At 35.4% G+C, this 14,222-nt stretch overlaps 1 protein-coding gene across 1 annotated transcript in view; it reads right to left on the bottom strand.

Moving 5' to 3' along the window:
* Window positions 1-12,554, bottom strand: part of LOC120766583 (transcription factor kayak) — a 46,170-nt gene extending 33,616 nt beyond the window's left edge. The window contains exon 1 of the mRNA XM_040092180.1: window positions 11,403-12,554. Coding sequence (XP_039948114.1) covers window positions 11,403-12,095 — 693 coding nt within the window. The 5' untranslated portion in view covers window positions 12,096-12,554. The remainder of the gene's footprint in view (window positions 1-11,402) is intronic.
* Window positions 12,555-14,222: the final 1,668 nt, after the last annotated feature.

Here is a 14,222-nt window from a genome sequence, read left to right as displayed (position 1 = left end):
AATCTACATACTTCTACGCGCAGTTGATTTCGAACTGAAGTTTCTCACATAGACAATTTGAGAAGAGCTGCAGGGTTTCCAATAGCCGGTATGCTGTAGAGCTGCTTTTCGTAAAGAAAGGTGAAAGGTTTTGTTCACAAACTTTCATTCTGAAGTTTCGCATCTAAAGTAGATTGAGCTATCCGATATATGTAGTATGTATGTAAATATATATGAAATCATGTCCACTTTTCAAACTCTGTAAACCACATGCGTATGTTCCACAAATCGGGAGTTAAATTACGTCGCTTCATTAATTGGGGCTTGTATTTGCTTGATTTTAATAATCATTTACATTCATTCGTTTCTAAGAAGCAACTGCTGTATAAATAATTACTACTACAGGGTTAGTCTTATAGCGCAATTCTGCAAGCAGTCTCTAGTCACTATTTGAGATATTTTGAAGTAAAGTCTCAATTTGTGACAAGTTACTATTCACAACACAGTCTCACGTCTTTAGTCACAAAATATTGTCTCAAATTGTCACATGATTATAATCAGGTCACAAAACTAAAAATAACTGTTGTTTGCCATACTGATGAATATACTGACAAGTCACTTACAGAGATCATCATAGATATTAATCGATTGCAATTTCCAATTTCACATAAATTTCGTAAATATTCTGAATCAAAGTCAACATATATTTTTATTTTTAATGGTAATTATGCGTTTTGACTAATGTAACAGCCGATTAGTCCTGTTCGTTTTCAATTTAGAGATTTTTGTGACTGCCCCGTACTGAAGGGCAAAATCGTCTTAAATCACAAAAATTGTCTCTATCACAGTACAGAACTCCGGTATTACTCTTTTTGTTGAGCTGTGCTATTATTGTCTTGTACTATTGATTCTCTACTATCCCTTCAGAAGTGGAAAAAAACTTGTAAAATCATTCAATAGTACAAGACAATAATTAAACAACTCTACAAAAAGACTATCTTCGTCTGATACCCTGGATGCCTTAGCAAATTTTGATGCAAATATATTTATGAAAGAATGTGCCATTGGTTTTTGATAATTAAATTTCTTATATTTTGATCAATTACTGGTTTGTTAATAATAAAACTTTGGTTTTCCAGTCATGATTAGGGTTCTGAACGCCTTTATCGCGCAACAAATATCATGTGATCCCCACTCTCAGGTTCCTTACCAAAAATATGCGAAAAATTATTCGGAAAGTTTGAAGGCTTTACTAAAAATCAAACGAGGAGATATGTAGAATTGCAGTCTACAAAATGTCCTGTTTTACTTAATGCAAATTTCGCTTTCATTTCAAAAGTGATTCTCATATACTACTCCGAAACAATGATGTCCAAATTCGCATAAATGGAAAGGTGAAAGGTGAACTCTTTGTTGGTCTTCAAAAACAAGAATTCATGAAAAATACAGATTTATCAATGTTATGATTGCTCCGGTAAGAGAAGCTCAAAGAAGAACTACTGATCCTTAAAAATGGATTGTTAACTGGAAAATTATAATGAAAGAACTCATAACAGACATTTAATTGAGATATAACTAGGGGACTCACAACCTACGCATCGTAATATCATAAAACCATAAAGTTTTACACTTGTTAAAAAATTGTTGATGGATTACATACAGAAATAAATTTATGCAATTACAATTCTCAACGCTATGTTTTCGGTTCGTTATAACTTAAGACTTTATGAGACTATGTGAAATATCGTTGAAATTCCCATGAACTCGACCACTATATTCCAATGAATAAGATAGAATTTAAAATCGTATTATAACGGAGTAGGCGTGGTTGTAGTCCGATTTCAAACTGTAATAAAAAATTTCAAGATAAAGTTATGTAACAAATTTGGTTGAAATGGATCGAGTAGTTCCTGAGGTAATATTTACTCAAGTTATTGCCGGACGGACGGCTTATTATTTATATTTATAATCCCGGTTATATCCCCATTAGTTTTAGGTGTTATAAACAAACCGTTATGTGAACTAAACTATTATACTCCCTCTTGCAACATTTTAGGACTATAACTATTTTTAGATGAGATAAAAAATCCCATATAAGCATATGTGCATATATGTATGTATACAAATTCGTATGTATACGTGTATACAATACGATGCGTCGCATGTATTGTATCAGCTCTAAATTTACATTGTGAAGTCATGATAATGACGTGTAAAAGGTAAAATAACTGTGTTCAATATTTCCTTGAATGCTTATCAATGTTGTGCTCTAATCTAATCTAATAATAATAAAAAAAAATTTACGCGAAAGAAAGAATGACGCTAAACTCAAAAAGACTTCTTATGTATACATACATATGTACGCATTAGGGTGGGTAAAAAGGGAGGTTTTTTCGCTTGATACCCTGAAAAATTGCTTTTTTCTTATTATTGATAGAAAAATTCATATCTCGCGTCCAACTACATGAAGAATTTATCGTTTGTAGGCAATTGAATGTTCAACAAAATAGTGGCTAACGATTTTTTCGTAAGCCTAACAATTTAAAAGATTTTAACGGTTGTAGTTTGGTTATATTAAGGCATTTTTTTATAATTTTTTGACCAAATAAAAAAAAAACATTTTAAATTGCAAACCAACCAGGGCACCAAGCGGAAAAAGATATTCGTTGAAGCACCCGGTAGACATACATATACATATATATATATACATATGTATATATACATATGTATATATATGTACATATACTATGTCTACGTATATAAATAATATGCTATAACTACAAAAGTAAACTTTTAAATGCAACTTTAGTCAAGGCAAGAGAATAAATTGTTTCAGTTTAGAGTACGCAGCTTTGTCGTCGGCGACGTCGTATGAGTAATATGAAATGTATTACAATACATAGGTATGTAATGTGCCATGTATGTATGTACATAACTAATCGATTTTTATACTCTTGCAACCTGTTGCTAGAGAGTATTATAGTTTTGTTTACCTACCGATTGTACGTATCTTCTAAAACTAATCGAGATAGATATAGAGTTATATGTATGCATAGTAAAAATTTTGAAAAAATGGGTGTGTCGCCGCAATCTAAAAAGTTTAATGTACAGAACTTACTAAAGCTACAATAACCAAATTTGCTAAGCTCAAATAATACATATGTGGACCCTAGTATCTAGAGTTGACTTTTGACCGAAAATATCGGTCAATGTGTGAGATATACAATTGAAATTCAGATGAAATCTTTTCCTGACAATAGTAATTCTGTGGATTAAAAATGGCTTGAATCGAATCAATATTTCCCTGAGCCCCATGTACCTAATTTAAAGATTTTCGAACTTCCAGGTGACTTTATTCTGGATATATCGGCCAATATTTGAGTTATCTCAATGAAAATTACAGAACATATTTTACTCATAATAGTATATTGTAGATACAATTGGGCGAAAACTTGTCCTAGTCCCATATAACCGTTCCCAGGATTTTCGAAAATCTGACTGATCCATATGATTGGTAATTGTATGAACGTACCTTAATGAAACGTAAAAAACATTATTTAGTATGTGACATGATAATACAACTCCCACATATACCATATAATGATTTTCGTTTTTCTTACAAACTTTAAGATGAATATGTCGCACAGTGTATGAGAATATGTACATATATGAATACCTGTATAAAATTGCTTAGATTCCGATCTTATGGTTGGCGTTTTACATCTTATTATATTTCTCTGGCTTTGATTTTTGCAAGTTGCAAGAGTATAAAATGTTCAGTTGCACTCGAACTTAGATCTTCCTTACTTGTTAGTGTAATATTAGATATTAAGAAATGTACGATAAACATTTTACTTTAAGAGAAACAAAAACAACGTTAACTTCAGATGCAACGAAGCTATGTATATACTTCACAACTGCATTCTTATAGCATAAAGGGGTACAAAAGGATCTTTATCTCGATTTTTATCGAACAGTTTATATAGTAGCTAATAGCTACATGATTTTTACTTAATATGTTTTGGTTATACATACATACTTATAAGCAAATATAGTGTATGGGATCGTACAATTACAAATGGAAAATACTTCCTTTTGAAGTAATTATAGCCATTTGACCATTTTTGATTTTCGCGCCCTCAAAACGAAGAGCACGAGAAATAGTGTTGTATGTGTTTGCACAATGCACGTGTTTCAAATTTAATTTTGTTTTCTGGAACAAAAAATCTTTGAGAAGTTGTAAAGCAAACGCTTACTTGTTTTACTATAATTACGACGAATTTACATACTAAAAAGAGAGAAAAAGTATGATATAAGTAAAAACCTAAAGATTTGCAAAGCAATGAAGCTTACTAAAATCTACCTGTAAAAATACAGGGCAAAAATGAGTGACACCCCCCCCATCTATGAACGAGTCGGCATTTCGGCCGTTTTAATATCATAACTAAAAATTTGAAAGTACATTTCGGCAATTCCAGTAAGAGTTGCCAAGTACCCGGAAATTTGTTGTCAAAACTTATTGAATATTTTTAAGATTTTCATCAAAATATATTATTGCACATTAATTTTTACGTCATATCCATTGCGAATTCACTAGCCGGCATTTATGAAAATTCTAACTTCAGTAAAACGCAATAAATAGCTCTATAATTGCGGAAGCAAGCTTAAAAAGACACCTTTTCGTAATTTCCACGAGGATTATTAAAACACTACAATGTTCGACTAACAGTGGTTGAATATATTTTTTTTAAGTTCGAAGAATGAATTTACTATCGATCGTTATTCTTTCAAAAGTCGGTTATCTCCTAATTTACTCTTATATGTGCAATATTTATATTCACAAGAAACTCGTTCTGTTTAAATTGACGAAGGAGATTATGATTAGTTGATCATATCGTATCATATAGGTATACAGCAATGTTAAAAATTCAAATCAGCGAGTGAATCGGCGTTCAAATGAACGAGTGTTCGAATAAACAAATGTTCTAATAAACGAGTTTCTAGTGTAATAATCTGAAGTCGATAAAATATTCCTATATCTAGATAATATTGAATTAATTATGAATATAATGCGATTTGCTTTAGTTTGGTGAATATATTATGCAATTGCGAGAAATCAGGTATGAGTATGACTCGAATCGCAATTGCTGTGTTGAATAATATTATGGAATACGGTTATTAAATTTTTATAATACCGACTTCTAAAATATCGATTATTTGGAATGACATTTACGAAATAATGAATATATATACACATATGTCGGCGCACCCTAATGGTGTGTTGAGATTGGTATGCTTGTGTGAGTGTATGTGTATACAGTTTAGGGAATTTCATTAGAAGTCTAAGTTCCTCATTATTGCATCAGCCGTTAATTTAAGCTTCATGTGAACGTTCTTTTAGTAAATTGAAATTTGTTTTCAACGATTTGCGTACAACAATGGGGCATGAACGTTTGAATTCTTTGATGCTGCTTTCTTCTTCAAAGGACAAATTAGACGAAATCGATCTGCGCGATGTTGTTGGAAAATGAAATCAGAAATTTATATTTTTTGCAATTCAATTTCTTAAGAAAATCTTAATCTAGATATCCTTATTTTATATATATTTATAAACATATACATTAAATCGGCAAATTCTTGAAATGAGTCGGCATTTCAAAGGGACTCACCCCCCCATGATCTGGATCCTCGCGACGCCCCTGGATACACATGCTATGTATATTCTTATTTATTTATTTAAGGGAGCTTATTCGGAAGAACAAGGAGAACGTTTCTAACATGATATAATGTAATTTAAGAGACATTACAAACGCAAGAATACCGAAAGCATGAATTGATTGTTAATAAAAGATTCTACGGAACATGACAATAAAATGAATCTTAAATTGATGATCGGTATCTTTTAGTAATTATTTGTATGTACAATTTTTGTTTGCTTCTATTGAGTTGGATTTTTCCATTTTTATATCCTTTTTCTCATTTTGAAGTATAAAAACAGCTAAAATAAGATATTGATGCAATTTACAGGGTCTCCGACCTTTCCATTTGGGTGTTACAAACGTCATGGCAAACTTAATATACCCTGTGCATAGTATAAAAAGTTCATAGTTTTGCAACATGTTGCTACAGCGCATAATAGTTTTGTTAACCTAACGGTTGTTTCTATCACGTAAAACTGACCGAGATACATAGATATAGAATTATGGAATTACATACCTATATAGACACATAGTATGTATAAATGATCAAGGTGACGAGATGAGTTAAGTTCACCCTCATTGTCTGTGCATAGATTCAACCGTGCAAGTGATAACTTGAGTAAAAATTGAGATATCTTGACGAAACTTGGTACATAAGTATGTATATTTCTTGACGACCAAAGAGGGCTAGTATTGTAATCTTCTCATTGCCATGCCCATAAAACAAGATACAAAATTTTAGTGGAATTTAGTGCCACTTGAAGGGGCACCTGTAACTTAAAAACGTTTAAAAAGTTGGCAGTGCCGCGCTTCATAAGAGGTTTAAGGTGCATATGTACATACATATACATATATATAAAATGTTTAATGTACATATCTCCCAAGTAAAAAAGCCATAAATTCGGTTTGGAAAATTATTTTTATTTATTTTAAAGTACAAAATGTGTAAAAATAATCATAAATTCAGGACCAATTCACTTTTGCTCGATATGACCACCTTTTGTCCTAACTATGGGCTTGAGAAGGTCAAAAAACGAATCGCAAGCTGCCCGAATGTGACTTGCCGGTATTTTGGCCCACTCACGGACAATGGCTTTCTTCAGCATCTCGAGACTGGTGTATTTTTTACTTCGGACCTTGCTCTCCAAAATGGCCCAGAGAGAATAATCCATTGGATTCGCATCTGGTGAATTCGAGAGCCATTGTGTGGTCGTAATGAAGTTCGGAACGTTGTTTTTCAGCCATTCTTGGTTCACTCGCACTTTGTAAGACGGTGCTGAGTCTTGTTGAAACGTCCATCAACACTTTCCCGATAATATGTCGTATTTACTTTGACGCCAGCCTCGATGAAAACAATTGGAGAGCGCCCATCTGCGGTGACAACGGCCTAAACCATTATTTGTGGCGGGTGCTGCCTCCTGGTGGCCAACCGATGACTTAGATTCTAGTATGAACGGTCGGTCAAGTAAACCCTATCGTTTTGAGAGTTTACGAATTGCTCAATTGGAAAAATTTTTTCGTCAGAAAACACAATGTTTGGAATTTGACCGCTTTCGGGCAAGCGAAGCAGCTGCTTCGCTCTCTCAAGTCTTACTTGTTGCTGCTTCGGTGCGAGATCATGGGCCTTTTGGAACTTGTAAGGCTTGATCTTAAGCTCATTTTTCAATACGCGACGGATGCTGCGGTTGGATATTTTCAGTTCTTTAGCCATTTGATTGGCACTTCGTCGTGGATTTCGCTCAAGTCGCTACTCCACTTTCCGAACCATCTCACGTGACGTTGCAGTCTTTTGATAACCACCTCCTTGGCGTTTTGCGATGCTACCAATATCATTGTAACGAGTGATGGTGCGATAAACAAAAACTTTATTCACATTAAGGTGTTTGAGCTCACGAAGAATTGCTGGCTGTGATTTTCCAGCTAAATATAAAGCAATCACACTATTACGTTTGAATTTCATCGCTGATCACTTTTTTTTGCGTTCACTTTTGACAAAACGCTTTTTTGCACTTGTGAACAATACTCCGAAGTGTCATTCAGCAAATTTATAGACAGCTAATTCCGGGTATTCGGCTAGTGAAGTATTTAAAAATTTATAAAATTTTCAGATTGAAATTAGCGGTTCACGAGGTGATTCATCCGTTCAGCATTGTAAAGAAGGTTTTTGTAAAACAAATAATCCGCTAATATTTGAATATTTACGGCAAATCAACAACTTCGTTTCCGTTTATCATCTCATCACCTCTCTGCAACTATATAAACCTCTTCGGAGCAATCTTCACATTTCACAATAACAATTTTGAGTGGCTAACTATACCTTTAACCCATTTAAAAAAAATTGTTTGAACGCCAATTGAACAACAGTATAAGATTTATGATGAATTTTATTATAACCAGGTAGTATATTTTATTTTATTGAAACTAAATCTTAATTAAAATAAAGGGAGCTCCACATTTTGAAATTAGTTAGTGCATGTATCAATATCTTTTTCTACTTTAGGTATTGGCGTAGTTACCGCTTACGTGGTTATAGCCGGGTTTACAACAGTGGCCCAATTGTTCTTTCTTTTCGCTGTTTGGCGCCAATTGGAGATTCCAAGTGTATTCAGGTCCTCTCCACCTGGATTTTCCAACGGAGTGAGGGTCTTCCCCTTCTTCTGCTTCCCCGGCAAGTACTGCGTCGAACACTCATCGCTGGAGTGTTTTCATCCATTCGAACGACATAAGCTAGCCAGCGTAGCCGCTGTCTCTTAATTCGTTGAATGTCAACGTCGTCGTATATCTCATACAGCTCATCGTTCCACTGACTGCGGTGTTCGCCGTTGCCAAAGCGCAAAGGACCACATTTCTTCCGAAGAACTTTTCTCTCGAAAACCCTTAGTGCCGACTCATCACATGTTGTCATTGTCCATGCCTCTGTACCATATAGCAGGGTGGGGATGAGTGACTTGTAGAGTTTGGTCTTTGCCATTGCTATCAATGCATTCTTCTAGAAGATGGTACCTTCTCTATTTAGTTTTGCAGCACGAATTACATATATTCTCCAGAATTGAAGAAGTCGCACGATGGGGAGTCTTGTCTGAAACTTCGTTTAGTATCGAACGACTCGGAGAGATTTTTCCCGAATCAAAGCAGCTTTAAAATCGACAAAGAGATGGTGTGCGTCGATCCTCTTTTCATGGGGCTTTTACAAGGTTTGGCGCATGGTCAATATCTGGTCAGTTGTTGATTTGCCAGACCTATAGCTACACTGATAAGGTCCAATCAGTTTGTTGACGATGGACTTTAATCTTTCACACAGTCCGCTCAATAGAACCTTATATGCTATGTTGAGGAGATTTATCCCACGGTGGTTAGCGCAGATTGTGGGGTCTCCCTTTATGTGAATTGGGCAGAAATTTTAAATTCCAATCATCGGGCCTGCTTTCGTCCGACCATATTCTATTAAGAAAGTTATGCATGCTCTTTATAAGCTCTTCGCCGCCGCATTTGAATAGCTCGACCGGCAATCTATTGGCCCGCGCCGCTTTTTTGTTCTTTAGACGGGTAATTGCTATTCGAACTTCTTCAAGGTCGGGCAATGGAACGTTCGGTCCATCGTCATCGATTGGGGAATCGGGCTCACCATCTCCTGGTGTTGAGCTTTTACTGTCATTCAGCAGATTGGAGAATTTTTCTCTCCATAATTTCAGTGAGCTCTGGCCATCAGTTACTATATCACCTCTGGGGATTCTACAAGATTATCCATCTGCCTTGAAACCTTCTGTTAGCCGTCGTCGAACCTTCCTTGTGTATGTTGACGTGCGTTTTTGCTATACAGAGGCGGGTACATACATATCTTGCCTGCAAGAAAATAGTGGTCCGAGTCGATGTTAGGACCAGGTAAATCAATGAATTTTTATATGCTGGAATCTAGTACTACAGATAACTGTATTTCGGGCCCGGTGAAGTCGATCAGATCAGCCTCAACCCACTTGGGGATGTTTCATCATAGAGGCTGAATTTACCGACCGCTGTGCCAAAGGTACCTTCTTTGGTCACCATATCAATATATATGTACATACGTACATATACATATATAAGCTTCAATGAGTGTACAAACATAGCAAATTTTACATGAATAATGGAACAAAACTCGATATAAAGTGTAATAATGAAAACAGCTTTTATTTTGATATATTAAAAAGAGGAAAAATTATAAGTAGTTTTATTTCTGAAGGGAGAACGGCTATTTAGTAAATAACATAATGATGTTACTTTGTGTTATTTTTAGATAAATCATTTTAAATGAAAAATAATGAAACTGTTTAAAAACAGTTGTGCTCAGTTAACTTTCTAATTGCCAAATTGAATCTGTGTTCAATAGTTGAATGGATAAATGTATGTTAGTATTTATATATATATGTATGTCAGTGAAATCATAATATGTATCAGAGGACTCTCTATATTATGAATCAGTAGTCAAAAAGGGTTTAGGAGATAGACAAAACATATGTATGTATTTCATAGATCCACGTGAATGCGAAGCTGTATGAACCAAATTGATATTTACTATGGCGGCAAAATATTTAATATAACCAAATTTGGTTCACAACACTTGCATTTCATCTCTAGAAATTGCACTGCAATCTCCCCTATTTTCAAAATAACCCCATATGCAAATATCAACCGAAAATTTTACTTTAAAAGATAATTCAAACTTCAATAAAATTAATGCATGTTTTACTCTATCCCCAATGTACCAATTATAATAATGTTCAACCTTCCGCTTCACTTAAAAAATCGTAATAAGAGAGAAAAAATTATAAAATTAAACAAGAAGGATTGACGTTGGCCTAAACCTTCCCCGAGTACTAATATATTAATGTTCATTAAAAAATAACACCCTGTTCAGGGTAGAATAACGCAAGGGCGGCCGTCATTTTGGACTAGCTATATTAATGGTGAATATTGGTCAATGCCAAATTCTCCAAAATTGAACTAATGACGCTGTAGTAAGATTGCTTCAAATTTGAATCACCGCCTATAAGATAAGCGGAAGCCACAAATTAGAACATACATATGTATTAGGGTGTGTCATTCTGAGGCAACCTTTTTTTTCAACTGAAAAACAGGCTAAAAACTATCAAAAATGTGAAAAAGAAACAGGCTGAAAACTTTCGAAAATGTGAAAAAGAAAGTCACTCAAAAGATGAGCTCTTAATATTAATATTTAGAGGTGCCTGTTTCAAATTTTCTGTTTTCCATATAAATAACATGGAAAAAAATAATTTTTTTTGTGGTGGTTATTGTGCGGAGGTTATTATATGTACACGCGATGGCTGCCAGTAGGGACGGTAAACTCGATTCCGATTCTACTCGAGAATCGAGTTTTCTCGTAAAATAATCGATTTTTCGAATGTCAAGAATCGATACTTCGACTACTGAAGAACGATATTAAGAGCTCATCCTTTGAGCTTTCTTTTTCACATTTTCGAAAGTTTTCAGCCTGTTTTTCAGTTGAAAAAAAAAAAGTTGACTCAGAATGACACATCCTAATATGTATGTATTATGTTTATATATGTACATATGTACATATAGGTTGGTGCGATTATATTCTTTTGACTAATAAGAGTAAATCAAAAACGCAATCAAAATCTAAAGCCACACCCACCGTCAACAATTGACAAATCAAAATACCGATAAGGAGTAGCTAATTATACAACGTTTCAAATATGTACTTACCCGTTGATGCTGCTGATTTACGTTGCGTGCCGCCGCCACTGCAGCAGCGGCCACCGCCAGGCGTTGCTGAAATGTACGCGTGGTCGTATTCGACGGTGTTAATCCAGGAGACTGTGAACGTGGTTGTGGTGACAGCGATTCTTTAGTAGCAGCTGAGAATGGAGCATGCAGCGGTGTTGTCAGCTGCTTCTGCGCTAAACTCTGTTGACACTCTGATTGTTCCAGGTATGGCAGTGACTGGCCATTGAGCTCCTGATGTTGCTGCATCCGTGATCTGTAGTAACAATTGTTGGCAGAAACTGCTGTATCCGTTATTTGTGGCGGTGGCTGTTGTTGCTGATGATGAGGAGAATTAGTGGTTGCCACAGGTTGCGCATAATTTCCATATGTGTGCTCGTTCAGGTATGTTGTTGGCAGTTGCAGCGGTTGCTGCTGTTGTCGTTGTTGAGCACAATTGAGTTGAGCACTGCTATTATTATGCAATAGTGAATAGTGAGAGCGGTTCGTATCACTGATCCAGTTGCTAATGCGAGCTTGATGGTGCTGTTCCTGTATTTGCTGCCCTTGCAATAGCTGCTGTGATTGCACGTGCTGCTGTTGTTGATGTTGCTGCAACAGCGCCACTGTTACCGTGTCGTTATTGTTCGGCCAACTGTCACATTGGTTTTTGTATGCGCTATTGTTGTTATGCATTTTAACTGAATAATTTGTAACACGAATGCTCTCTTGAATTTTATTCCTATTACTTCTTGTTTAATTTTTTTTAGCGATTATGTGACTTGTACATATGCATATGTATGTAGTATACTTATGTATATTGTTTGTTCGATTTCGTACACTTACGGCGCGCGGCACTCCTTTTTCCATTACATGCAACTAAAGTGCCGCAGCTGTACACAAGCCTTCAATGCTTCACCCACACAAAACTCATTCGCCTTTTGATACAATACCATTTTTTGTTACCACTATGTATGTATGTATATTCAATTTTGCTTTGAAATTTTGCTTATTTGGTTGTTTGAGTCCACCACATAAACATAGGTATTTGTCATAATTAATTGTGTGTATTCTCCTTCTCGTTCTCACTTCTATATTTATTTATGTATATTTATCAATTCTCATTTTGCAATGTTTTGCTTAACGGAGCTGTTTTTATGCATGAACCACTTAAGTTCGATCACCACCAAATGTAAATAGTGATTTACATATGAATATGTATGAACTACTTATACTAAATTTAATATGCAACTTTAGTTAATATGTATTGCCCAATGTTATAAAAGAACACAACCTAAATTGCCTTTTATACAAAAAAGAGCCTCAAGTGGTCCGATTAAAAGTACTTTTATGTAAACAAGGCGCGTGCGTGCATTGATTGTGTGCCCTGACATGCAATCGCGATCCATTGCTTCTTATACGGACCTTAAATGAATTATGATAATTCTTCTACGAAATGATCTCCTTCTCCAATTTTTAAAGATAAGCGGAATCCAAGATTCCTTACTGAAGCACAGATCAAATTGAAATAAAATTTGGTGAGGAAATTAAAATTCCATAAGCCATAAGTGCAGCAACAGCGTTGTTGACAGTTAGTTAGGGCGACATTTCTAAACGACACGGTAGATAAGGGCGCCAATATTGCTGCTAATGTTAACTGAACGCGTCAGTTTTAACTAAATTTTAATGCTCTGTACTGTAAAATCAACTACACATAGCACCAAAACCCTGCGGGCGGTGGCGCTGCCGAACGACGAGGAAGTCTACGAGGATCGCTTGTTGTTTTCGTTAGAAGGCTGCATGCAAAAATTGTCATTTGTCCCGCCACATTGTCATTATCAAATAAAAAATTGTGCTAAGGTAAATACTTATACATACATATGTATATAGGCGTTTCTACAGATAAAAATTGTAAAAATGTATGTAAAATGTAAATGTGTACAAATGTTGCAACATTTATACATATGTATGTGTGTATGTGTGCTACATTTTCAAAAACTGAAAAGGGAAAATTTTAAAATTATAAAGAGTTTTGACACTGATAAAAGACTTATCCAAATAACTCTATATTTCCTTATTGAAATATTTTTCTGATTAATTTTTGTGAGGACATGTTATATGTACATATGTACATTCACTGTTAAGATTCACTTTCGCACTATCACTATGTTATGCATTCGAATTAGCACTTTACGATGTCCTTTGCTCGTTAATTATTATTGAAAATACGATTGTATGTCCATATGTACCATATACCATACCACAGATCTTACTTTATTTTGGTTGTGAAATATGTTGTTTATGCGTACACGTATGTATTTCAATTACTATAACCGCGCGCGCACTCTATGGTTACATGTACGACACGTACGTATAGGTAAAACGTTCAAATGGAAATGCTGCTCACAAATTTTTTTGCACGATCAGTTACCCTACTGCTGCTTACTAATACATAGAGTCGGCAATGGTGGTGACGTTTGCGTTGCCTGGCAAATGCTAGGGTCAGCTATTTGGTTGCCTTCTTGAAATACTAACTGGCTGCTGATCGTGGCTTAGTCACCCGTTTGCTCGCGCGTTCGCTCGTGTAAAGTGCCATGACAATCGGTACTGTTGGCGACTCCGCTGCAGCTCGCTTTGTGTGTGTCGTTGCAGCTACTGGACGTTTCAGCTTCCGCTCTCCTGTAAGAATTTCCCAGACAGTGAGCGTTCGCTATACGATAGACGGTAAAAGCCCTCTGTACATTACTGCGGTGCTAACGCGAACGCGTCCACTTGGCTGATGGCTGCTTATAGTATGTAGTATGGATGACTAATGCAGCGAGC

This window comes from Bactrocera tryoni, chromosome 1 (assembly GCF_016617805.1).
Source record: "Bactrocera tryoni isolate S06 chromosome 1, CSIRO_BtryS06_freeze2, whole genome shotgun sequence".
NCBI lineage: Eukaryota > Metazoa > Arthropoda > Insecta > Diptera > Tephritidae > Bactrocera > Bactrocera tryoni.
This window is presented reverse-complemented; position numbering and strand designations above follow the sequence as displayed.